This window comes from Stegostoma tigrinum, chromosome 8 (genome assembly GCF_030684315.1).
Source record: "Stegostoma tigrinum isolate sSteTig4 chromosome 8, sSteTig4.hap1, whole genome shotgun sequence".
Taxonomy (NCBI): domain Eukaryota; kingdom Metazoa; phylum Chordata; class Chondrichthyes; order Orectolobiformes; family Stegostomatidae; genus Stegostoma; species Stegostoma tigrinum.
In genome coordinates, this window is record NC_081361.1 from 44,375,254 (window position 1) to 44,402,983 (window position 27,730).

A 27,730-nucleotide genomic window follows, 5' to 3' on the forward strand; every position below is an offset into this window, starting at 1 on the left:
GACCTTCTGTTTTCCTCCAGCTCCACAACAATAACAATATAGTCTGTGTGTATTGGATCGTTAATAGAACAATTGGACAGCCACAATGGCTTCAGCAACAGGCCTGAATGAACCATTAATTCCTTTACCTGCTTCTTGGGGATATATAGCCCTGCTGCACCTTGGTTTTGAGACCATCCCAAATCTTGCTCCGGGAAAGTGGCCCAGGGCCAGATGGAGCCAAGAAATTGACACACCGGCTAACATCTGCCTGTATTCCAAGTCCCAACAGGGTTTCAAAATCCTTCATTTGGTGCTATTCATGGAAAGAAGTGGTGCAGCACTGTTATTATGATTTTTAATCCAAATGGGGCATGTTAAAGTTCCTTTCGTCAGACAAGTATATGTTCCTCTCGATTACACATCTTTGTACAATTTTTACCCTGCCGGTGCTATCTTTTTCTTGTACTCTTAGCATTTTTGGGAACTGAAAAGAATTGAGTTAGCATGGTCAATATCCACTTCGCCCAAGTTAGAAAGCAAGTACCTAAAATTTTACCAGAGATAATAGGAACTGCAGATGCTGGAGAATCCGAAATAACAAGGTGTAGAGCTGGATGAACGCAGCAGGCCAAGCAGCATCTTAGGAACAGAAAAGCTGATGTTTCGGGCCTAGACTCTTCATCAGAAATGGGGGAGGGGGAGAGGGTTCTGAAATAAATAGGGAGAGAGGGGGAGGTGGATCGAAGATGGATAGAGGAGAAGATAGGTGGAGAGGAGACAGACAAATCAAAGAGGTAGGGATGGAGGCAGTAAAGACAAGTGTATTTGGGGAGGTAGGGAAGAGATAGGTCAGTCCAAGGAGGACGGACAGGTCAAGGGGGTGGGATGAGGTGGGAAATGGGGGTGCGGCTTGATGTGGGAGGAGGGGATAGGTGAGAGGAAGAACAGGTTAGGGAGGCGGGGATGAGCTGGGCTGGTTTTGGGATGCAGTAGAGGGAGGGGAGATTTTGAAGCTGGTGAAATCCACACTGATACCATTGGGCTGCAGGGTTCCCAAGCGGATTATGAGTTGCTGTTCCTGCAAACTTCCGGTGGCATCGTTGTGACTGCAGGAGGCCCAGGATGGACATGTCGCCTAAGGAATGGGAAGGGGAGTTGAAATGTTTCATGATTGAATGAAAAATTGACTTGCTGTCCATCATTCATTTGTCATTGAAACAGTGATAAAATTTGGTTTCGCTGTGAAATTTTATTTAGTTGTCGAATTTTTTTATTGCTTAACAGTCCGGCCAACTATTAGTAATAGTGGAAGTCGCGTGAATGAAGTCGCTGTTATTCAGGGGAATGACATTACCTTAGAGTGTAAGACCCAAGGAATTCCTCAACCTGCACTGACATGGATGAAGGATGGCCGTCCTCTTGTGAATAGCAGAAGAGTGAGCATCCTGAATGATGGACAGCTACTACGGGTTCAGAATGCACAGATTTTTGACACTGGCCGCTATGTGTGTGTGGCTGAGAGTGTAGCAGGACAGGTTGATAAGAAATATGACCTCAATGTATATGGTAAGTAGAAACTTAATGCATCTACTAGGTAAATTGAAATGTTCCTGTGGTCTGTATATTTAAAAATGATACATCAAAGTTTTTCAACATTGCGGAATGCACCGACGTGGATTCCTAATTGCCACCACATTTTAGCTGTTTTCCTCAATGGTCATATCACTGATAATGAAATTTAGCAATAAAAATCTTTCTTATAAATTATTTCTCATCATTTTTCAAACAAAATTTCCACTGGCTTTTTTTTTAAACACCAAAATTTTGTACGTACATTTAGCCAGTTAGTTCTTAGCCTGAACCAATCCAAGGATCAATGGGAGCATTTATTTTGAACTTAAGAGTCTGGAATTTAGATAACTGAAAGATCTAAGTAATCAGACCAGAAGACATAAGACATAGGAGTGGAAGTAAGGCCATTCGGCCCATCAAGTCCACTCCGCCATTTAAATCATGGCTGATGGGCATTTCAACTTCACTTCCCTGCACTCTCCCCGTAGCCCTTGATTCCTTGTGAGATCAAGCATTTGTTGATCTCTGCCTTGAAGGCATCCAACGTCCCAGCCTCCACTGCACTCCGTGGCAATGAATTCCACAAGCCCACCACTCTCTGGCTGAAGAAATGTCGTCTCATTTCAGTTTTAAATATACACCGTTTAATTTTAAGGCTGTGCCCACAGGTCCTAGTCTCCCCGCCTAACGGAAACAACTTCCTAGCGTCCACCCCTTCTAAACCATACATTATCTTGTAAGTTTCTATTAGATCTCCCCTCAACCTTCTAAACTCTAATGAGTACAATCCCAGGATCCTTAGCCGTTCATCATACACCAAACCTACCATTCCAGGGATCATCCGTGTGAATCTCCGCTGGACACGCTCCAGCACCAGTATGTCCTTCCTGAGGTTTGGGGCCCAAAATTGGACACAGTATTCTAAATGGGGTCTAACTAGAGCTTTATAAAGCCTCAGAAGCACATCACTGCTTTTATATTCCAACCCTCTTGAGATAAACGACAACATTACATTTGCTTTCTTAATCAGGGACCATACTTGCAAGTTAACCTTTAGAGAATCCTGGACCAACACTCCCAGATCCCTTTGTACTTCTGCTTTACAAATTTTCTCACCATTTAGAAAATAGTCCATGCCGGTATTCTTTTTTCCAAAGTGCAAAACCTCACATTTACTCACATTGAATTTCATCAGCCATTTCCTGGACCACTCTCCTAAACTGTCTAAATCTTTCTGCAGCTTCCCCCCAACTCAGTACCACCTGCCTGTCCACCTATCTTTGTATCATCAGCAAACTTCGCCAGAATACCCCCAGTCCCTTCATCCAGATCATTAATATAAAAGGTGAACAGCTGCAGCCCTAACACTGAACCCTGCAGGACACCACACATCACTGGTTGCCATTCTGAAAAAGAGCCTTTTATCCCAACTCTCTGCCTTCTGTCAGACAGCCAATCCTCAATTCAAGCCAGTAGCTCACCTCGAACACCATGGGCCCTCACCTTGCTCAGCAGCCTCCCATGAGGCACCATATCAAAGGCCTTTTGGATGTCTAGATAGATAACATCTACTGGGTTTCCCTGGTCTAACATACTTGTTACCTCTTCAAAGGATTCTAACAGGTTTGTCAGGCATGACCTCCCCTTACTAAATCCATGCTGACTTGTTCTAATCTGACCCTGCACTTCCAGGAATTTAGAAATCTCATCCTTGACAATGGATTCAAGAATTTACCAACAACGGAGGTTAGGCTAATGGGCCTATAATTTTCCATCTTTTGCCCTGATCCTTTCTTAAACAAGGGGGTTACAACAGCAATTTTCCAATCATCTGGGACTTTCCCTGACTTCAGTGACTTTTGAAAGATCACAACCAAAGCCTCTGCTTATTTCCTCAGCCACCTCCCTCGGAACTCTAGGATGTAGCCCATCGGGGCCAGGAGATTTATCAATTTTTAGACCTTTTAGCTTTTCTAGCACCTTCTCTTTTGTAATGCCTGCCATACTCAACTCTGCCCCCTGGCTCTCCTATTTTGCCAATATTTCCAAACAATATGCAATGCTACCTGTATGATGAGGAGCCAAGTTTGCGTGTTTTGATCTGGAAGAAGGACCAATCTCAAGAAAGGCGGAAGTAACTTAACTTTTTGACAGTATGGAGTGAATTCAGAATATAAGGGTCTGACTTGCTGCCTTGGCAATTGAATAGTTTAAAGTGGCACTAATGGAAGACATGCATTTTGTTATGAATTATCCAAGTATTAGATTAATAGAGACAAATATTCTAGTTAGAGTTCAGGAAACTTTGTAGAATGTGTTGAGAAGAACCAAATACAAACCTTTCAATCATGGATATTTATCTAGAGGTCTACAAGTGTGGCAGTTGACCACGTTCTAAACTTTGTCTGGCTAGAATGTTCTCATTTTATGTTGTGATCCCAGCTGATGTTAAGAGACAAGGCAGATTCCAGATTTTAACCTGGATTCATAGATCTTTTTTGTTTTAATTTTAACTAACATGGCAGTCACACGGGGCTTTATTACACAACCACAGCCTGCTACCCAAAAGAGGAAAACAAAACCAAAATCACACTATCTAGATATAGAACAAAAGTAGAAAAATCTTAAAATGTCTGGCTAGAAAAGGTTCAAATTACGTTCCAACACCATCAGTTTACATCAAACCCAGAGAAATCACACCTCAACATCAAATATTTAGGTTTTCTGACTGATTCTCTCCATTTTTAACCTGTGAACTGTGGAGGTGTTTCACAAGAATATTCACAAAACTGTGAGCTTAGACTTTCTCAGCTTCTAATAACCTATAGATTTCTAACCAAACACTCCTTGTCTAGAAATTACACAAACAAAGAATTTTCTACTGAAGTAACTTATTGCTTTAATTATTCAGAGGCAGGGTGGGGGGTGGGGTAAAAGGTAAGAATATCTCTTTTCTCGGAGTAGGATTATACTTAACTTGCAGTCAGGTCCCCTCTGCACTGTTCTAAAACCTTTCGATCTCTGAGTTTTCTGAACTCAAAATCAATCATTGATTATTCCAAACTGAAACAAGTTAATCACCTTCAATGCTTATCTGCCATAAATCATTCAATTGTGAACAAATTTCCATTAACACTTTAGAGATCTGACATCACTTGTTCTCTGACACATACTGAATTTGGTCACACTTCCAGAAGGACTATAAACATGTCACAAAAGTAACTGAAGTAAGTATTTTGAAAAATTATTTTATAATGTGTGTGATATATATTTATTGTGTGTGTGTGTGTGTGTGTGTGTGTGTGTGTGTGTGTGTGTGTGTGTATCTCAATTTTTAATCATTCCATAAACAGAGAGCAAGAAAGACATAATATTAAACACTTCAAAAATCAAGGCAAAAAATTTGGAAAGAGTCCTCCTGACTGCACTTATGTAATACGTAGTCATTAGTTTTAAAGTAACCTTTGAAGTATTATAATGTATATCAATAATGATCATATGACTCTGGCATCAACCATCAAGATTAAGGTAAGATGTCAGACTAAGAATTGCATGTGAAGAGATCAGGCTTGGATACCAGACCGAAGTGCTGTATGTAGTAATTTGCAACGTACGGATGTAAATAAGAGAGCATTACAGTATATCGGGGTGGAAGAACCTTATTTAAAGAACAAGTTGCCTCAATCAGGGTATATATGTTGACACCTACAGCACAGAGATAGACCTAACTATGTTATAAAATATAAAATAAGACAACATTGTCCTACCATTTTATGTGAGATGTCTTTGTGATGCAAAGAAATCTGAAGAAAGGAAAACAAATTCAAGTATAAAACATGGGAAATCTTTTTGACTCAGTAGTGTAGGAATAATGAGTTATAAACGACCTCAATTCAGTCCTGACCTTTGAGTTATTAATCAATTCTTGGTATAATAATTTGCAGTGTACTTAACCTTAAAGGTTATCTGGCAAAGCATTGAAGCATTCATTGGTGCTATTATTATTCACATTGAAACATTTTAAAGAGCTAGAGTTTTTGTTTCATTTTGATTAATTGTCGATTAGTTGTAAAAATGTAATTGATTATCAATTTATTTCCATCAGTTGATTTTCAAATCTTTTCTCTTAGTGCCACCAAGTATAAATGGAGCCCAGGGAGTACCAGAGAACATCAATGTCATTGTTAACAATCCTGTGGTGTTGACCTGTGAAGCCTCTGGTATCCCTCTCCCATCAATCACTTGGTTGAAAAACGGACAGCCAGTCAGCCTGAACAAGGCTTTCAGAATCCTCTCCGGTAAGCATGATACAAGTGACCATCACCTAAATCTGTACATTTACAAAAGAATGCTACAAAATGGTATAAGCTGTGATAACTAAACAATTCAAGAATCTATTAATATACATATATGTAACAGAGGATAATTGCCAGTGAACAGAAGCTATTTTGACTCTGGTCAAAAGCATATAATGCTGTTTTTGGAGAACTCTAAATTTAACCCTTTTCTAACTTTTTTCCCAGTTACACTGTTGACATAACTAACTATAGTTTGTTTTTTTCCTCTGTGGCATATTTTCTCCTCCATGAAAAGACACATTGTTCCTACCTAATTGTCGATTTATTGAAAGTGTTCTAACATTGACATATTTTAAGTTCAAACAAAATGAATGCATATGACAGATGACGGGTTCAGAATAGAAATAATCAAAATTTTAAATGAAGTGAAAAATTTAAAAGAAATAAAAAGTAGAAGAAGGAATTGTCTGCTGACATAAAATAAAATCCTAAAGTCCTGTAAATGACATATTTAAAAGGAAAAAGAGGGTAAAAAGAGAGGAGTCTGGCTAATTTAGGGCCCAAAAGGGACTCTTTGCATGGAAGCAAGATACATGCCTGAGCTTTAACAAGAGAATCTTGCATTTATGTTTACCAAAGAAGATGATGCTACCAAGGTCAGAGTGAAAGAGAGGTTAAAGCAGACTACTGCCGATGCTGGAATCTGTACTAAAAACAAGAAGTGCTGGAAATCACAGCAGGTCAGGCATGAGAGAGAGAGAGCAAGTTAACATTTTGAATCTATATGACTCTTCATCAGAGATGATCAAGAGTCATCTAGACTTAGGTTGCTCTCTGTCTGCATGGATACTGCCTGTCCCACTGTGATTTCCAGCATGGCCTGTTTTCAGTGAAACAGAAGCTGGTCGAAACATCAGATGAACAAAAAATTGATAGAGGTACATTAGATAGGCTGAAGGCATTGGAGGAAGTAAGAGTGGGAATTGTGGAAGCAATGACCATGATCTTCCATTCCTCCTTAGTTACAGGAATGGTCCACAAGAATGGGCAATTCCACTTGTTCAAAATGTGGATGTAAAACACTTTGGTGAAATAGATAGAACGGAGATGCTGAACTGTGCACTTCATAGAAATGAACATCAAGGAGAGAGCTGGTAAAGAACCAGGAACCAGAGGAGGTAATTTGATAATTGGAAAATTAAGCAATGATGACATGAAGTATTTTTTTCTCTGTCCAGTGTATGATTAGGATCTAGAATGCTCTGCCCGTACCTGTGGTGGAGGCAGATTCATTAGTGATTGGATTACCTTCAGGGAACAGAGTTTATATATGCACTCCTTGCATTCTATTGTTAAATGGATGGGATAAAATCAATAGTCAGCACTGTTTCCCTGTGCTAGTTGTGCAAGGGACTGCCACTCATTGCTTGTTGTGCCTGTTGAAGCCAAGTAATGTTCAGTGCAGAATAGACATACGCTCTGGCTGCTCTCCACCCCAAAAACTGTTGAATACCATCACAATTTACTTTTCTATTTATCTTTGTATCATTAGTAAATTTGGCAACCATACTTTCATCTGTCATTTACATAAACTGTAAACAGTTGAGGTTCCAGCATAATCTCTGTGGCAGACAACTCATTAAAATTTTCCAACCTGGAAAAGTCCCATTTAAGCTTACTCTTTGGTCACTGTTGACCAGCCAGTCTGCTATCCATGCTGATATGCAACTCTCTACATCACAAGCTTTTTTTTTATTTTCCACAATAACCTTTGGTATGGGCAACTTCCCAAATGCCTTTTGGAAGTCGAAGTACTTCTACTGATTCCCCTTTATCCACAGCATGTTACCTCCTCAAAGAACTTCAATAAATTGGTCAAACATGATTTTCCTATTAACAAACCACATTGACTTGGCCTGATTACCTTGAACATATCCAAGTGCCCTGCCATAATTTCTTTAATTATCCCTTCTAACATTTTCCCCATAACAAATGCTAAAGTAACTGGCCTGTAGTTTCCTGCTTTCTGTCTCCTTTTTTTAAAATAAAGGAGTTACATTGTCCAATCTATCTCAAATGAAGGGAGCTTAGGGAAAATTAAAACCAATACATTAATTATTTAACTCGGCACTTAAAGCACTAGGATGAAGTCCATCAGGACCCGGGTACTTGTCAGTCTACAGCTCCCACAACTTACTCAGCGCTACTCTGTGGTGATTCCTCCCTCCCCTCCCTTCCATTTCCAAACTTATCATTGCTTCTGCAAAGTTACTTGCATCATCCTCATTACAGAGAATACAAAATACTCATTTGCCATTTCCTTACTTTCCATTATTAACGTTTTATGGGGCCAACTATTTTTATATTCCTGGTGAACTTTGTAGAATGCTGATCCAAAGAAAAAGCAATTAAACATCAATCATTCACCAATATGTTTAATTTTGAGATAGTACCTAAGAAATGGCCTTTCTTATCTATATTATAAATTCACAATTTTTTACTGAATGCTATCTTTTCAAGTAGTGGGCCACTTTATTCAATTGAAACATTAATGGTACATTTTTTCTTCATTCTTTCATGTTAGCAAAGTATACTTTACAACCTGCATAGCCTTGTTGCTATTACCACTGTCTAAAGGAAAGAATACATTCAGAAAAGATATACATTTAAACTGGACTAATTTAAGTACACTTATGAACAGGTGATTAGATGTCACCAATTGGCTGGCCAACAGAAGACAGCGAGTGGTAGTAGAAGGAAAATATTCTGCCTGGAAGTCAGTGGTGAGTGGGGTTCCACAGGGCTCTGCCCTTGGGCCTCTACTGTTTGTAATTTTTATTAATGACTTGGATGAGGGGATTGAAGGATGGGTCAGCAAGTTTGCAGACGACACAAAGGTCGGAGGTGTCATTGACAGTGTAGAGGGCTGTTGTAGGCTGCAGCGGGACATTGACAGGATGCAGAGATGGGCTGAGAGGTGGCAGATGGAGTTCAACCTGGATAAATGCGAGGTGATGCATTTTGGAAGGTCGAATTTGAAAGCTGAGTACAGGATTAAGGATAGGATTCTTGGCAGCGTGGAGGAACAGAGGGATCTCGGTGTGCAGACACATAGATCCCTTAAAATGGCCGCCCAAGTGGACAGGGTTGTTAAGAAAGCATATGGTGTTTTGGCTTTCATTAACAGGGGGATTGAGTTTAAGAGTCGTGAGATCTTGTTGCAGCTCTATAAAACTTTGGTTAGACCGCACTTGGAATACTGCATCCAGTTCTGGGCGCCCTATTATAGGAAAGATGTGGATGCTTTGGAGAGGGTTCAGAGGAGGTTTACCAGGATGCTGCCTGGACTGGAGGGCTTATTTTATGAAGAGAGGTTGACTGAGCTCGGTCTCTTTTCATTGGAGAAAAGGAGGAGGAGAGGGGACCTAATTGAGGTATACAAGATAATGAGAGGCATAGATAGAGTTGATAGCCAGAGACTATTTCCCAGGGCAGAAATGGCTAGCACGAGGGGTCATAGTTTTAAGCTGGTTGGAGGAAAGTATAGAGGGGATGTCAGAGGCGGGTTCTTTACGCAGAGAGTTGTGAGAGCATGGAATGCGTTGCCAGCAGCAGTTGTGGAAGCAAGGTCATTGGGGTCATTTAAGAGACTGCTGGACATGTATATGGTCACAGAAATTTGAGGGTGCATACATGAGGATCAATGGTCGGCACAACATTGTGGGCTGAAGGGCCTGTTCTGTGCTGTACTGTTCTATGTTCTATGTGACTTGTATGTTAAAAACAATTCTCCTCCTCATGTTAATGTAAAAATGCATTTCAGTTATTCTAGGAGAATGTTTTCAAGCAGGTAAAAATGGCATTCCATAAATTGTCCAGTGTGTAAGCAGTCAGATTTTTTTTAGGAATAGAAATTCAAGTGGAACCTGAACCCCTGTTCCCAGAGCACAAGCCCACCAGTGCAGTGCTAAGATGTCCACTCTTATTTGAGTATTTTACACTGAGAGTGTTGATTTTGCTTGCTGCTGTCTTGACTGTCCCTTGAGGGCTCTCCTTGTTTTTGTGGTAACTGGCTTAATTTTCACTCCTTATGCCTCCACCCAGCCAGCATTTCTCTGATCTCTCTTCCTCTATATAGTGCGTGCAGAGTATAGACGGTATTGTGCAGATGATCTCACTTTGACACCATGCTCTTGACGGTTGTTCTCCAAAAAAACCTGATTAAAGGTGTTGAGGATATCCTAGGACCTTTCAGGGTCGATGGCACAGCAAGGAGTGAGAATGACATTTCTTCTTGAAGTGGGATTTTTTTCATTGGTCATCAGTAAGGCCTTGTGTTCCAGCATGCAAGACAAAAGACTGGTGCCTTCTTTGTTGAATTGGTCTTGCATAGATTAGTGAACCACCTATTGATGCTGAAGCAAGCAGGCAGTAGAAAAAACGGGACTCTCTGATGAAGGGTCTAGGCCCGAAACGTCAGCTTTTGTGCTCCTGAGATGCTGCTTGGCCTGCTGTGTTCATCCAGCCTCACATTTTATTATCTTGGAATCTCCAGCATCTGCAGTTCCCATTATCTCTCACTTAATAAATTGGGAATGCCCAACTTCAGGTCGGTGGGTCTCCTGCCAACAGATGTAAACCTTGGTGCTTGTGTTCATGCCTTATGCCAACTGAGTGAGCGCTCATCAGTGGTAACTTTTTCTTCCTCTGTTGTACCATTGTAAACCACCAAGTTTGAGTGTTCTTTCCAGGACACAGGACCAGGCAAGTAACTGTGGAGACCCCAAGTTGCCCAAACATGTGGATGACCCTTGTCAGCATTGCTACTGTGGTCCAAAGGAAAGGACAAAACCTGCAATTTTGATATCAGCTCTGTTGCAGGAATTTCTAGAATGCAGGATGACCAATGACAGATTATTGTCACTGGATTCTGCGCTCTGGGAGAATTCTCTCCTTTCAGCTTCTTCTCTCCTGTGATACTCATATTTACCCACAAATGGGGGATCTGGTTTGTAAGCATAACCGAATAACAGTGCACCAGTGTATCTGTATGCTACAAACTGGGAGCCAGGCATCTTCTCAGTCTTCTGTATTTTAACTTGTGAGTTACCCAGTTAAATTTATATTTCCACAGGGAGGCTCTACACAGGACTTGCTGTTGACAAGTCTGTATACTGATGGGACTGATTATGCACACAATTTCTTTTCACATTAGCAATAAGTGAGCTGAAAGCAAAATGTGAGAAGCAGACCAACCACTACACACCACACATTGTGCTAACATACTTGACGCATCTCATCAACTAGTGATATATTCAGTCCAGTGATTAACTGATAAATATCTATTTTTAAAAATTAATAATTGTTATTAGTTACAAATCAACCTATGTGGTCCAGGAAGTGAGCAATTGAAAGTGTAGTCTCATCCTTTCTGGATATGAGTTGTTACTGAAAGTTCTGAATTTTTATTTATTGGTTTTTATCCTTGCCTCTCTCACTGTAATCTTTCATTCTCCCCACATATTTCTCTTCCTACGATTTGATAAAGAAGTCGCCCGCAACAATTTATGCTCTTTCTCATTAGTTGACAGTGCAAATAAATGAATATTGTTCTGAATGGCAGGCAAATACTAGAAGGGTACTGCAGGGGTCACTGCTTGGACCCTAGCTACTCACAATAAATACTCATAATTTAGTTTAGGGAACTAAATATAATATCTCCCAAGTTTGCCCAAGATACAAAGCTGAGCGGGAGGTTGAGCTATGAGGAGGATGGAGAGATGCTTCGGTGTGATTTGGACAAATTGAGAGAGTGGACAAATGCATGATCAATGAAGCATATGTGGATAAGTGTGAGGTTACCTGAATGGTGAAAGATTGGGAAACGGGGGAGGTGCAGCAAGATCTGGGAATTCTTGTACACCAGTCGCTGAAAGTAAACATGCACATTGAGGTAGGTAATGAAGAAGAAGACAAATGGTATGTTGGCCTTCATTGTGAGATAGTTCAAGTACAGGAGCAGGACTGTCTTGCTGCAATCGTACAGAGCCTCGTGAGACCACACCTGGAGTATTGTGTGCAGTTTTGGCCTCTTTCTCTGAGGAAAGATGTTCTTGCTATAGACGTGAGTGCGGCAAATGTTTACTAGAATGATTCTTGGGATAACGGGACTGATGTATGAAGAGAGACAGGTTTGGTTAGGGCAGTGTTGGCTGGAGGTTAGAATTATGAGGGAGAAACAAATAAAATTCTCACATGAATAGACAGAGTAAATGCAGGAAGGATATTTATGAAGTCTGGAAAGTCCAGAAACAGGGGTTGCAGTGAAAGATTACAGGGACTCGGATGAAGAGGAACTTCTTCACTCAGGGAATGTAAGCCTGTAAAATTCTTTCTTCCAGAAAGTGGTTGAGCCCAAATCATTGAATGTTTTCAGGAGCTAGATATAATTCTCAGGTCTAAAGGGATAAGAGGGTATGAGGAGAAAGCAGGAAAAGGGTACTGAGTTTGGATAATCTCCTTGGTCGTGTAGAATGGCAGACGAGGTTCAAAGGGCAGAATGGCCTACTCCTGTTTCTATGTGTCTTGCTCTTTGAGTGTTGTTGAGAGTTGACATCAAATCAGGAGCATAATAGAATTTTTTTAGATGCACGCCTAATGATAACAGTGCAGCATCATTTCTTTTGCACATATTACTAGGTTTTCTATTACTCCAGCATAAGCAAATATTTAACTGTTGTGTATTTTTAAGTATTATTTGCACAGAGCCCACCTCAGGTGAGGTGTTCCATTGGATCAGCCCCTGGTGAGGTGTTCCGCTGGGCCAGATTATGTCCCATGTAGTCAGTCTGTCACTACAATTTACTATTAGTCTTGCCTTTAAACTTAACCTCTTCTGGGTAAGTTCGAGCAGCAATTGAGTGCAAAATGAGCTCATCAGGTTTTTGTGAAATGTCGAAGAGGAAATATCAAGCACATAAAATATTCCAGCTAATTAACTGAAATGGTGAACACCACTTGTTGATACAGACCACTATATAAATAAGAACTGATATGACCAAGTTTAATGGTGGTGACTTTACGTCTGCATTATATATAGTATAAGTGGTTCATTGTTTGTGCAAGGTGAATTATTTTAATGTTGTATTCCTTTGTGGCTGTATGGCATAGAATTTAACTGCATTTTGGGATTAACTAAAATAATTACATTCCTAAATAACAATGTGATTGTTTGTTACTTTGACCCCAATTGAATTTTTCAAGAAGCTGTACAAACATTGTGCTGTATTGCAATTATTTTTATATCCCTTTTTAATTACCAACCTCATGTAACATTTGAACTTTAATTTTCCCACAGGAGGTTGGATACTGCGCTTGATGCATCCTGCAGTGGAAGACTCGGGGCAGTACTCCTGTGTGGTTACAAATGCTGCAGGAGAAGTCAGCAAGATCTTTAACCTTGATGTCTTAGGTATAGTATGATATATAGTGATATGCAGTAAGAGCAAAAGTACTTTCAACATGTTCCTTAACATTTTTACGGCACAGTGATGGAACAAAGTCACAGTCAGATTGCCAAATTCATATTTGACTATAAAAACTAAGCAGTTGTTGTCTTCTTATAGTCTTTTTTAATCTTAATTTAGAAACATCAATTTCTTCCTTTCAACTACTTTTTAAAAAAACTCAATATTAATTCTCACTTATAGATAGTTGTAAGTAAGCTGAACAATTAAGATGAAAGTAATACAATCAAATGGAGAGCAACTCCAGGATCCTTTTCTAGATATCAAAGAGACACTTCCAGCTGGATCTTGAAACAGAAGCAAAGGAATGTTACTCACTGCTTACTTCGTCTTGAGGATTACCCAGTGTGGCCTACATGATGCTCATAACCTCTTTCTAAACTGTCCTAACAACTCACTCCATTCAAAGCATACTTAGACATTGACAACAGGTGGTGACTTTGCCCACATCCCATAAGAGAATAAAGAATCACTATACTTAGGAACATGTGACTACAATAAAGCAAATCAAAATCAAGAAAATAATGTTACGTACAGAGTTCTTGTACTTTGAGTAGTGATTTGGGACTATTGGGAATTCTGATCCAGTTTAGTGACGGCTACATGGAATCTATGATGGATGATCAGGACCAGAAAACAAGGAGGCCATTCAAACAATCAAATTTGGTATTCGTCACTGAGACATAGAGTTTTAACCAGGAATTATAACTTGGATTGAAATCGTGTGCAACAAAAACTAAGATTGGCAGAGACAAGAGGGATTTAGAGTGAAGAATGAAAGAGATAGCTAAAGTAAAACTAAAGTTTTTTTTATTTAATCAATGTCCAACACTGATTATATTCTGAAAGAATAAGACTTCCTTGTAAAATTCAAGGTCAGTAGGTTGTTTGACAGTAATTTTGACTGAACACACCACCAAAAGCAAAAGTACTCCTGAATGCACTAGCTCTAATTCTTCGCTACATTTAGTGCGTAAGTACCATACTTTTAAATTCTGCATTGAAATACATGTGTAGCCTATCAATGAGGTTGTATTAGAGTGCATTCTGCTAAATCTGGAATGAAAACAAACTAGCCTAACGGCAACCGTGTAACTGCTGCCAATTGTCATAAAAACCTTTGGGAAAGGAAATCTGCTGTCCTTATCTAGTCTGGCCTCGATGTGAGTTCAGACCCACAGCAATGTGGCTGACTTTTAACTAACCCCTGGACAATCCAGAGCAAAAAAATGTTCATCTAGCCTGTGATATCTACATACCATGCATGAATGTTTTTAAAAAGTCTGTGGAGGAACGAAATAATTTATGCCTCTGCATCTGAACTTCCATGTTCAATTACACAAGCTTATTTTCTAGAAATTGTTTGTCCAATTTTATTTAATAATGGCAATTGTTAATCTCACTGTGATTTTCAATGCAAAGCCCAGGATAATCACGAACTGTGATACCATTCTGTTGTCTACCCGGCTCACCATTCTTCCCCTCCCACATATCATTCCATCAATCCACCCCTCCACATAACCATACTCTACTCCCCACAACATCTCACCACTCTCTCTCCTCATCCCAATCCAACACAGTTCTCCATCTCATCCTACCATTCCCACACCACCTACTGCCAATAATACTTCTCACCGCCACTCTATTGCCAATCCCACCCCAGAACTGTTATTAGAACTTTGACTTATGACAGAAAAAAATAAATAAATGCTTTATGATGTAAAGGAGGGTAACCTAATTGCTCAAAAAGAAGATGAACTACCACATACACTCTGGCTTTTTTTAAAATTTCCATAATTGATTACTGGAGCAGAGGTTGAACATTTAGAATGAGTGATATTATAACATTGGCAGATTAGTAGCAACTTCTCCAAGTCAGCTCTCTCTAAGAGATCATTATTGCTGTACAAATGGTGCTGAATTAATAGGATACTCACCTCTCAGTGAAAAGATTATGCAAATCCTACCTTAGGATCTGCACACAAAAATCAATCCTGACACTCCACTGCACTAATGAGGGTGTGCTGGACTGTTGGAGGAGCAATTCTGTGAATTAGATGTTAAACAGAAGCCTCATCTGCCATCTTAGATGAGCATACAAAATCTCTGGCGACCTTGCTGATACTTACCTGTTAATGAGCATCACAAAAAAATTTATTTGCTGCATTAATACAGTGACTACAATTTACAAGTACTTCATTGACTTTGGGATGTCCTGTGGCCATGAAAAGTACTATACAAATGCAAATCTTTTCAACAAAATCATGATCGTAATGTGCTTAGAAATACTGTATTAATAGGGTGTAAACTGAAAATAAGATCTAATTAGCTTAAAACATTGTCAAGAACATCCTGATGTGGGTGCAACATTTGTCTGCAAAGTTGTATTTTTGAGTGAAATGTTGTTGGAAGATGGAATTTATTCAGTCATTTTCCTCATTTGATTTAAATATCTATTTTTAGGCTTCATCTGTAATAGAGGTAAAGTGTTTTGGATTGGGTACATGATCATATTTAAACATACATGTTTTTATTAAATAGTACCGCCAAGCATCATGAATGAAGATAAAATGGAAGATATGAAAATCAAGGAGAATCATAGTATTACCTTTACCTGTGATGTTTCAGGTAAAAGCACATTAATAAATACCATGTAATTGTGAAATAGCTGACACTTCCTTCTTAAAATGTTATTAGCAGTTGAGTGCTGTCATATGTTGCAGAACCATGACAACAAAAATGAGCACAGAAGACAACATTGCATGCCCAGCACCACATCTGTGTTACCGAGATCTAACATTGTGCTATTGTTGACCTAAACTTTAGATTTTACTTCATCAATTTCCATTTGTAAATTGATAACGTGATGAATGTATGTGCTCTAGAGAACTTAATGTTAAATTTTAATATTTCTGATTCTCAGAGTTAAGATCTAAATTCAAAGATGCTCAAATCAAAATTCTATTTAGCTTTTCTGGTTAGCTCAACACATAGATGACCAGATAATATGGTCTTACCCACTGGTGTGGTGTATAGACTGTGCTGAATTATTCATTCCTGGACAGGATGCTGGTAAAGTGCCGTTGTTACTCTAGGCTCTCTTAGATGGGGCAGAGTGAAATGAATACATGGGGAGAGTATCAGAGGGAAGACAGCATGTTGCACAGATACCAACTAGAGGTCTGATCACAGAATGTTCAGTCTTTTCAGCTAAGCCAGTGAAGGAGAGGACCATGAGCCGTTCTGGTAGACCGTTCACTGAAAGTCAAGGGAATGTTGGCATAGACCACTGTTGTGGAGTGGAAGCTGGGAACCCCATTGTGGTGATTGGAGGCAGCATATGGAGATTCATACACGTTTACTGTTGTGAAGAGGAGATGCAATAGATCATTGAAGTGAAAGGAGTAATTTGGGAGGGGCAGACATTGATAGCGCTATCATGGCCTCCAGTGTAGAAGACAAAGGACTACTGTATTTGGCATGTTTCCCCAATATGCCTGGGACTTGAGGTGTAAAGTAGGGAGATGAAGATTTAGACAGATGGTTTGAGTGGAGATTTGTGGAAGTTCAAAGCATATGGGGGATAGTGGGTGACAGCAAGTGAAGTAGTGTGTTGCCCGCAATAGTGCAAGAGGTTCAGCATGAGGGCACAGAGCGAGAGAGCGTAAGGTAGCAGAGAAAAGATTGTAACACGTATTACTGATGGAGCAGAGAAGGTCATTTGCCATCCTACACTGCTGGACATTTGACCGGAGAGTTGAGATCATTCTGATTGAGATGTCAAATTCTGACCAGGCTGGCAGGCTTTTGTGTTGTAATCTCCTCTGCCAGCCCTAGAGGACATGGAAGGCTGTTCTCTCCACTACACCATCCACTAGACCTTCAGGGTCCCTATCACTAAAATGGACACCAATTTTGCCTTTCATACCATATCTGGAACAAACATCACCATATGTGCAGGGCAGCTCCAGATAAATAGTGCTCGACCAGATGCACAATCGCTTTAAGAATTCCCAGGATATCCCAGCAGTGGCGAGTTTTTCTGCTTGCAGTGAGTCTGAGAATCGAACTAGCATCAGCCAAGCAGAGTGCCAAAGACGTATGGTTGATGAGATAGGTTTGGGATGATTGCATGAGGAAACTTGCTAGGCATAGCTCTCCATGAAACTCAATGAAAAATGACACTTAGCCGATTGCTGGTAATATTCAGCCTAACTATTACTAATCCATTCAGTTTCGCAGAAGACTACCTTAATGCGTTTCTAGTCAATGTTATAATAATTTTCTCGTAAGAGTAAATGCTCCAGTTAGGGCAAAGAATCAAAGGTTTAATTAAGTTCTATGATTAGCGATGGATGTCATAGAATTTGTTTTCTCCTCTGTGAAAAGGTAACCCTGTCCCACAAATAAAATGGATGAAAGACGGTCAACCTCTGACTGAAGACCAGCAGCATCAGATTCTATCCAGTGGGCGCTTTCTACTGATTGAGAGTGCCCGTGTGTCTGATGCAGGTCGATACACCTGCATTGCCTCAAACACAGCTGGAGATAAGAACAAAAACTTCAACCTAAATGTTCTCGGTACGTCTTCTAGGCTAGCATTTTAAACCTACTGAATAATACAATTCCAGGTTCAGAGTACTAGAAAACTGTAAATGGTAACCTCCAAGAGAATAAGGTTTTTGTAAGTGAGTGGTCTTGTTTTCGTTGGTTTTGCATTTATACCAGAAAATGTGGCTAGTCAAGTGATACTTAAATCATTATGACATGAACTCTCCCTTCTCAAGAAAAAGCAAGTTACAGGCATCCGGCAAGTGCCTCATTCTGGTATGAAATTTTTGGGCTTTTTTTGGATCAAGTGAATACTAGGACTAAAGGATTTGGAAACTTTACTTTGAACTGAATATTGACCTAAATGACCAATAAAATGACCTATTACCCTGGAAAACCTGAGGGCTGAGACCCCTTAGTATTGTGTGCAGCGTAGCGTTGTCAACTGTCTTGAGACAGGGAAAGGATCTCCTTGATACTACTATTAGAAGCCTGAAACCTTTTTTATTTTGCACTGGTAGTGGCCCCTCTTCCACTATGTACTTTCTACCACCTTCAGCAAAAGCAAAGTTAGACATTGCCTTTTTCAGCTGATCTTAGGTTGTCTCCCAGTTCTCAGAACTTCTTGCACAGTAGCTATTGGCACAAAGTCATGAGCAAAGATTTTCAACTGCAGGACAAATGTCATATGATAAAATCTCTGGGAATCTATTTAATCAATTCTAACACAGGCCATAGAGTATCTGTTTTGTCAAGGAAAAGAAAGCCTGCGTGTTAACTGAAGGTGAAACACATCAAATTTTCATTTGAATATGTTAGTCATTAGGTTTGTAGGAGAAAAGCATGCCACTTATTTAGTGCCCATTGAAAGTGCGTGCTATAGGAGCAATGATTTCTCTAGTTTGTGCTAAATTTTCATTACAACTATCCAGTTTAAATTTGCAGGAGTAAATTTGAGACTCAAATGATCATTCTTAAAAGCCTTGCTGCCTTGCATGTCCTTGCAGCTGTTTACTAGCTGCTGTCAGTGGAAAACCTGACCTTGTGACCTCTGGGTTCTTCCAATATCTCATGAGCAAAATGCTGGGAATAATACTCAAATTAGTTGATCTTAGATTAAAGATCCTCAGATCTAAAGAGTAGCAGTTCAGAAACCACTGTTCTGAGACTTTATTGATTCAATTGTGCATATTGGGAGTCATTGGCTCAGCCGGCTATTATTACCCACCGCAAGAAGGTGATGAATAATTGCCTTCTTGAACCACCACTGTCCATTTGGCATCAGTAAGACCACAACACTCATCCTGACCATAATGGAGGCAATTCAAGGATTTTGAGCCAGCGACACTGAAGGAAAGGCAATATATTTCAAAGTTAGATTGATGTGTGCCTTGGAAGGGAAGTTGCAAGTGATGATTCCCAAGTATTGACTGCCCTTGTCCTACTAAATGGTAGTGATCGTGTTTTTGGGAGGTTCTGCCGAAGGAGCCTCAGTGAATTTCTGCAGTGCATGTTATAGATAGCGTACACTGCTGCTATTGTTGGTGGTGGAGGGAATGATTGGTACCACACCTACAAATCAAGTAGGCTACTTTGTCCTAGATAGGATCAAGCTACTTGAGTGTCGTTGGGGTTACACTTATCCAGGCAAGTGGGAAGTTTTCCATCACACACCTGACTTGTGCATTGAGCAGGCATTGTGGAGTTACTCACTGCAGGATTCCCATTCTTTGATATGCCCTTGTAGCTACAGTATTTTAATATTACTAAATCAGTACAGCTTATGATTAGTGGCAACCCCTAGGATGTTGATAGTGGGGTATTCAGCAATGATAATGCCATTGAATGTCAGGGGGAATTAGATTGTTTCTTGTTGAAGATGTTAATTGCCTGGCATTTGTGTAGCACAAATGTTACTGGCCATTACTGAGATATTGTGCAGGTCTGGGCCCCTGCAGTATTACTATTTGTTGTATGACACCATTCATATTGATTCTAAATTTACAGCTAAGATAACTAACCGGTTAAATCAGCTTTATCACATATTTGCATTTGTATTTCGCTATCCAGTTTCTCCAAAAATTCCAGGTGTTGATGCAAAGGGAACTCCAGAGGACATTATTGTTGCTCTGAATAGCCCTGCCTCCCTTGTGTGTGAGGCACTGTCATACCCTCCAGCAACCATCACTTGGCTCAAAGATGGAGCACCGTTTGACTCTAACAAAAATGTCCAGATTCTTCCCGGTAAGTACAAATTCTTCTGTAACATCGTGATCAGGTTTCATTCATAAATTACTTAAATGTGGAAAAATATGCTAAAGGCTCTTAATCAGGCACAAAATAATACAGACATAAGGAACAAGAAATCAGGATGAATGACAAAAAATTAATGAGAGGGATAAGTTTCAAAAAGGGTCAATAAAGAGGAGAGCGACGTAGAAAGGTTTATGGAGGAAATACATGAATACACCTTTTTAGCCCTCCACAGTTGTAGGTAGAGAGGCCGTTAGTGGGGCAAAGAAAGGAGACAGTGTACAAAATGCCAGAGTCAGACATCTGCTGAATCTAGGAGAGAATTATGGGGCTGTAGGAGATGACCAAAATAAGAAAGGGTAAAGCACTGAAGAAATCTAAACATGTTTGGCATTGTTAAATTTTGGAGGCATTTGGGAATTGGGGGACATTGTAGATCTGAGCAATTTCCATTGCTGGATAAGGGGCAGCCAAACAATTGCTGGAATCTTACACTGCTCTGGGGGCAGATAGGTAGGAAGTATAAAATTAATGCAGTTCCACAAACTTTGTTCTTGGAGCCTAGCCACGTGTCCCTACTCCTCCACAATTTCATTTGTAGCATTGGACAGTGGAACAATTGACAATTAATCAACAGATGGAGTCCTTGTTCCATTCCTATCACACTTTTCCCACACTCGGCAGAGGGTGACATGAAGCCTGAAGGCTTTCAAAACTTACTTTTCCAACTATTAATGGGAAAAAGAGGGAGAATACATCCTTTACATTTTCCTTGGCCAATCAGAGGTCACTCCTAAAGTCTTTTGCTTCCTTCCATGTCATTGTATCCTAGACCCCATTCCCCCTGTGCCTGTTAGCCTGGCACCATCAAACCTCTCTGAATATATTTTCCCCATTTAGTTCCAGCAAAGATAACCATCGGGGACTAGGTGCATTATTTGAGCCAGAGAACTGCTAGTCAGCTGTGCTCTGAGGTGACAGCTTTGTTTGTTACAGGTGGAAAAGGTTACCAAATATTTCCCTGATGAAGCAGATGCTTGATGTATTGCTCTTCCCCCAGCTTCAGTTAAGAGAATTGCTTCTGAAGTTCCTAAGCAAATAAAATTTCCTGCTAAACCCCTTCTAAATCTCTCTCCCCATCCTGAGATAACTTGTTTGCTATACATGAGCTCTGTTCTTTCTCAAAATTGTTATTCAAAAGGAACTGTTTCAGAGCAACTGATTTGTACTTAAATCTTGAAGTCAGCAAGAACTCTCTAAGTATCCTCCTTACAGATTTGTAAAACCTTATGAGAACTTATACAAAGCACTAATCTCTTGAAGCAATAGCTGAAAGGAATCAATAAGCAAACAATGTTTTAAGTATCTAGTCATTTTAAAAATCACTCGTGGAGGTGGGTTCTTCCTGTTGGTGAGCATGTGTTCAGCTTTGTAAATATAAGATTGCAGAGTTGAGCTCAGCTGGTGTCAAAACAGTGTTGCATCCTGGAGATGGAGAAAATGAATCTACTCTCTTACGCACATATCTTTTCAAGTACGACAATGAATTTAATGTTGGCAATAAATTTTTCTGTCTTCTGCCAGACCTTAAAGATTGAGAATAAGGGGAGCTTTTTGAATTACAATTTTGGCAAGGATTTGTGTGGATGCCAATGTCAGTGTTTGACTTTTTGGATGAAATGTGCCATTTTACAACATCTAACATAATTTGTTTGGCTGAAGCCCAGAAAATGTCTGAATATTTCAACTCAGTGGAAATATTTTGCTTAAAAACTATCATACAGCCAAACTATACATATGGCATTCCTTCCAGAGTACCAACAAATAGTCACTTGGATTGAAATCAAATGATAGATATACCAAATGGTCCTTTATTGAATTACTTCTGCTGATGAGGAATGTTAGTCCGTTGGTAACTAAACTGTTGCACTTCAGGGAGACTATTAACAATTCTGAAAGATAGCAAACATAGCATGAAAGTTTATTTATTTTCATATTAATCAATGCATGTTTCACTATATAAGCAATTAGAATAGTATATTTAGGTTGAGATGATTAGACTTTTTTTTGTGCATATGATGAGATAATGTTGTCTTTGTAATTCTATTTCATTTTATTGTGGTCATATATTTTATTACCATAATAATTGATAGCATAACCACTGTGTAATTCCTAGTTAAGACATGTGACAACTTGCTTAAATATCTAAGTGGAATGAAACTTATAAGCTATTAAAAAGTTTGATGTACTACAAGAAAGCATGATTGATTTATTAATAAGTATCTAATTCCATACCCGTATTTTGCTGAGAAAATGCAATAAGTCTGGCAGCATCTGTGCAGAGAAAAAAAGAGAAGCCCGCACGCTCTGCTTTATTTCAGATTTCCAGAATCTGAAATATTTTGCTTTCATTTCCATATATTTGGATCAGAATGGAATTTTTAGAAAATAAAACATGATCAGCTTTTAACTAATGTCCATTGGTTTTCTATTTTGTGTTACAATTAAAGCAGTTTAGAAGATTCAAAGTACCAATTTCTTCTTGAACTAAGCAATTGTAATCATTATGTTGAGTGGCAGGGTTGGAAAAGGTGAGTTGATCCAGTACAGAGAGTAAGAAAGGAACTGAGCAAAGGAGAAACCAGGGAGCAGCAACATATGGTCTCTGTGGAGCTCCGGACACAGACCACTACCAGCAGCAGAGCTGAGCACTGGGGAAACTGAGCTGTTAGCAATAACATCCTTTCACAATGGTGACCAGTCGCATTGATAAACTGTGGAAAAGCAGAGCTCTCTGATAATTTAGTTGTCGGTGACAATGCAAGAAGATAAAGGAGGGAATATGGAATATATCCAGGTCATGTCGCATGAAATATGTCCGTCCAAAGTTAGTGATGCTCTTGCGTAGATTAGTTAAAAGATGTCATAAGCAATAGAATCTCTCACCACCCAAGATGTAGTGTCAATTCCCCTGGAGATATCAAAGGAGGGTTGGAGTTTGGATAAAGATGCACTGATGGCAATGCAATTTGGACGGTGTTTACATGAAAAGGATGACTTTTCTCATAGAATTTCTCCTTGTCCATACTTTCCACGCATGAAAAGAAGGTGAAAACAAGAGTATTTGAGCTCTTTTGAGAAAATTGCCGTGACATTGAGACTTTACTGAGAAGCATGGCTGACCACTCTAGTTCACATCCTCAACAAACGGAAGCAAAGCGCTGCTCAGCCACAACTATTCATCAGCCAACTAACTCCGGGGTCTACCTCAGGTGTAGCCCCTTTCTTTACACAACCAACTTACCAAAATTCTGGAAACCAGTTGTGGGTTGATCCTATTTCTCTTTTTTTTTATACAGTCCTCCCTGTCTATAAACTAGGACCTGTTATACTTCATCTCAGTCATTAGGTTGGTGAGCAGCACTGTTAAGATAGAGAGGTTTGGCAAAAGGGTGGGTCAGTAGGTAGCAGAGGCCGCAAGTTGAAAGGTCAGCAACAACAGGCTGGGTCAGGGAGAAAGGAGCCCACTCCAAAATTGTTCTGATCAGGTCACGCAGCCATACATGAGACCGTCAATAAATAACTTTAAAAAGAAACTTGGAACACTAAACGAGAATACTGTCCCCATTAACTGACTGACTGTAAAGTAAAACAACATTGATCAGGAATAGGGGCCTACTATTCGGTTGTCCAGCGAGAATCATCAACCTTAGTTATGCGCTTATCAACTGATATCTAGCCTCAATGGCATGTTATTAGAGGGACTTACACTTTTTCACTAGCTGTCAGATGCCAGCTAATCCAACTGGATAGATTTGCCAACAGTGCACTCTTAGAGTATATGTCTAATTGGTGCAACAATGTGGTCGGTGGGCCCCATGATCAAAAATAAGTAGCAAAAATGCTTGTTAGAAAAATCTGACACAACCATTTGAATAGGCTCAACAGCCATTATCAGAAACAGTTAAATTTAAAAGCAAATGTAACTCTTCCCAACACATTTAGCAATAAAGAGCTGAGGTCTTGAGACTTTTCTCACTACAGCTGAGTTAGCATCACCGGAAAGTGCCAAAGTGCTCAAAACAGAGTTATATATGGAACAGCAAATAAGTCATGAAGGTCTAACAGCTCTGTTCATACTTATGCATTAATTCATTTGATTGTGTGGGTATTAATATAGTTTTATATAAAGCAGTGTGGTGATATTTTTGACAGAATAACAGCATAATGGTCCAGATCTTAAAGTTGGAGTAGTGACAGACATTCAGCTGTTTTCACTACTGAGCTTTGGAATCAAAGAAAATCCCAACGTGCACCCATTCAAACTTCCAGAAGGCAGAAGTACAATTTCTTTTCCCTTCTGTTGATACCTCCAACAATATAATTCTTCTTATGGAATTGACTCTGCTATTGAGGGTTGAGATAGATGCAATCAATTTGCCTAAATTTCTTTCCCAAAATTCCTAGAACTTTTAATCATCAGTAAAATACATGTTCTGTATTTTTTTTTAAATGTCTTCTTCTGACAACATCTGCTGTAAATCAGTTCTAGTCCTAGGTAAAAGACTTAGGTAAAAGCAAATTTCTGAACAATACCTACTTCACAGTTACACCCAGTCTGCACTCCAAAGTTTATCAGCCCAGGTTAAACTGAGATCTTTAGTTACTAATTCGATACTGCCATCTGTCATTGAATTTTGTTGCAGTAAAGCAAACATTCAGTTTAATATTAAATAGGGTTCAAAGGAATGGCAGATGGAGTTTAATTTAGATAAATGTGAGGTGTTGCATTTTGGAAAGGCAAATCAGGGCAGGACTCAAACATTTAAAGGTCCTGGAGAATGTTGCTGAGCAAAGAAACCTTGGAGTGCAGGTTCATGTCTCCTTGAAAGTAGAATTGCATGTAGACAGGATAGTGAAGGCAGCATTTACTGTGCTTACCTATACTGTTGAGTGCATTGAGTACAGGAGTTGGGAGGTCATGTTGCGGCTGTACAGGACATTGGTTCGATCACTTTTGGAATATTCTGGTCTCCCTCCTATAGGCAGGATGTTATGAAACTTGAAAGAGCTCATTAAAGATTTACAATGATGTTGCCAGAGTCAGAGGGTTTGAACTGTAGGATGGGGCTGAATAGGCTGAGACTATTTCCCCTGGATTATGGGAGGCTGAAGGGTGACGTTAGAGGTTTATAAAATCATGAGGGGCGTGGATACGGTAAATAGGCAAGGTCTTTTCCTTGGAGTGGAGAGTCCAAAACTAGAGGGCATGGGTTTAAGGTGAGAGGGTAAAGATATAAAAGGGATGTAAGGGGCAACTTCTTCACACAGAGGGTGGTGCGTATATATAACGAACTGCCAGAGGAAGTGGTGGAGGCTGGTACAATTACAACATTTAAAAGGCATCTGGTTGGGTATATGAATAGGAAGGGTTGAGAAGAATATGGGCCAAATGCTGATGATTGGAACTAGATGTCTAGATGGCATGGACAAGTTGGACCGAAGTGCCTGTTTCCTTGCTATATTTCTCTATGCCTCTATGACTCTAATAAACTATGCAGATATCGACATGAAGTACACAGATTTTAGTATTTCATCGTTTGAAGTGGATAGATGTTTCAGTTGCAAATTTATTTCATTCTGAATATTCTTCAGAACTAACATTGTTTTTTAGGATTATTGATGCTGTTTTACTTCTATGAAAATTAATTCATTGTACTAGAGTATTGATGATATAAAATATTTATGTCAATTGTCAAAGTACTTTAAGATATGTGATCTATAACAGAATAGTCTATTCATTTCATTCATTTAGTTATTATTCATTTAAATTCATGCCAAAGTTTAGTACATATCAGATCGATCTTTCCAGTTATAATACTGGAAAGTTATATATTATAATAATACTCTATTAGGATTCAGACTTCTGACTTATATTTTGTGATTCTCATTGGAAAGTGTTCATGTGTTGCTGTTGACCATATAGATGGAATTCAACTTTTCAATGCCCTGCTATTGAACAGCCTGCTGGCGCTCACTGTCACTGTATCTACAGAGAAGATGGTTGCTTGAATAAGATACGAGAGGACTGTATGTAATACTTTTTTTTGCTGTAATACCACAGTCACGCAGTTCTTGCTATGATCTCATTTCACCTGCCAAGTACCAGTTGTAAAAGCGATATAATGCTGACTGGACACTATGTGGGGGCAGGGATCATGAACTGGGGAAGACTTTAAAGCTTAAAATGTGGAATGGTGAACATTGGACCAAAGCACACACTACACACCTCTTTTCTTAGAGGTAAAAAGAACTGTAGATGCTGTCGTCAGAGATAACACAGTATGGAGCTGGAAGAACACAGCAGGCCAGGCAGCATCAGAGGAGCAGGAAAGGTGACGTTCCAAGTCAGGATCCTTCTTCAGAAATGGGGAGGGGGAAAGGAGCTGGGAATAAATAGAGAGAGGAGGCGTGGGTCTGGAGAAGATCTGTGTGTTGGTGATAGTGAGTGCAGGTAGGGAGTGGTGGGAATTGGTCGGAGGAATGGCTGGGGCGGATAGTTGGGAGAGAAGATGGACAGTTTGTGTCAGGTCAAGGAGGCAGGGATGAGAGGGAGAGTTGGACATGGGATGAGGCCAGGGGTGGGGAAATTTTAAAACTGGTGAATTCCATTTTTCAGCCATGGGGCTTGTAGGTTCCCGAAGCAAATTATGAGATGTTGCTCCTCCATTTTGCAGGTGGTGTCAGTGTGATTTTCTTAATTTCTCAGATGTCTACTCTGCCATTTTGCCACAGATCTTGCAGTTAATCTCAAATGAACAGCAGCAACTGCATCATACACTTACACTTGCTGCAGATTTTTCATTGAAATATATGATGTTGAGAAAGACATTTATGTGTTGCCCTCTCCAGGGATTTGAATGAACAGAATACGTATCTTTCGCCAATCAGATTGAAAAATCCTGAATGTAACAAGCAGCGTCTGATGCAGGGTGTCTAAATCGAGATCTTGAATTCAATTCCACCTATGTACAGAAACCAAATTAGAGGGGGAAAGAAAGATAAAAGAGACAGAAAGAAACAGTTTTTAAAATTTCCCTTAATCATTAAAAAAAGGAGGAATGTGATTCCATGGTTATAAAAGTCAATTTTCAGTGCCAGAGTAATTATTTGATGATAATTAATCATTACTATTACAAAATATACCTACACTGGAATAGACATGCATTAACCATTTCAGCATGTTGAGTGAGCATCTTGGTAAGATGCAGGTATGTAACACAGCTTCCAAAGCAGACTAATCAGATAACAACTTCCTGATTTCAACGTTTAATTATTCGTGAGTAGTCATTGTAAGTTACTGTCTGCTGAACTATTTGAAGATGCTGAATAATGAAAGCCTCACAATACCCAGCCATTACATTAGAAAATTAGAGGACTGGCTACATGTGACCATGATCATCCATTTATCTCCATGAATGCTGTGCCTTAGGTTACAGTCCTTGGGTTCTATAGCCCTCTCGTATCTTATTCAAGAAACCCTCTTCT

The 27,730-nt window shown here is 39.6% G+C and overlaps 1 protein-coding gene across 5 annotated transcripts in view; it reads left to right on the forward strand.

Moving 5' to 3' along the window:
* The window catches only part of hmcn1 (hemicentin 1), a 545,704-nt gene that overhangs the window by 340,917 nt on the left and 177,057 nt on the right, over positions 1-27,730 (forward strand). For all 5 annotated transcript variants that reach the window (XM_059647829.1, XM_059647834.1, XM_059647832.1 and 2 more), the window contains 6 exons: positions 1,267-1,548; positions 5,685-5,852; positions 13,210-13,323; positions 15,920-16,006; positions 17,768-17,959; positions 20,000-20,173. In XM_059647829.1, the coding sequence (XP_059503812.1) occupies positions 1,267-1,548; positions 5,685-5,852; positions 13,210-13,323; positions 15,920-16,006; positions 17,768-17,959; positions 20,000-20,173 (1,017 nt within the window). The remainder of the gene's footprint in view (positions 1-1,266; positions 1,549-5,684; positions 5,853-13,209; positions 13,324-15,919; positions 16,007-17,767; positions 17,960-19,999; positions 20,174-27,730) is intronic.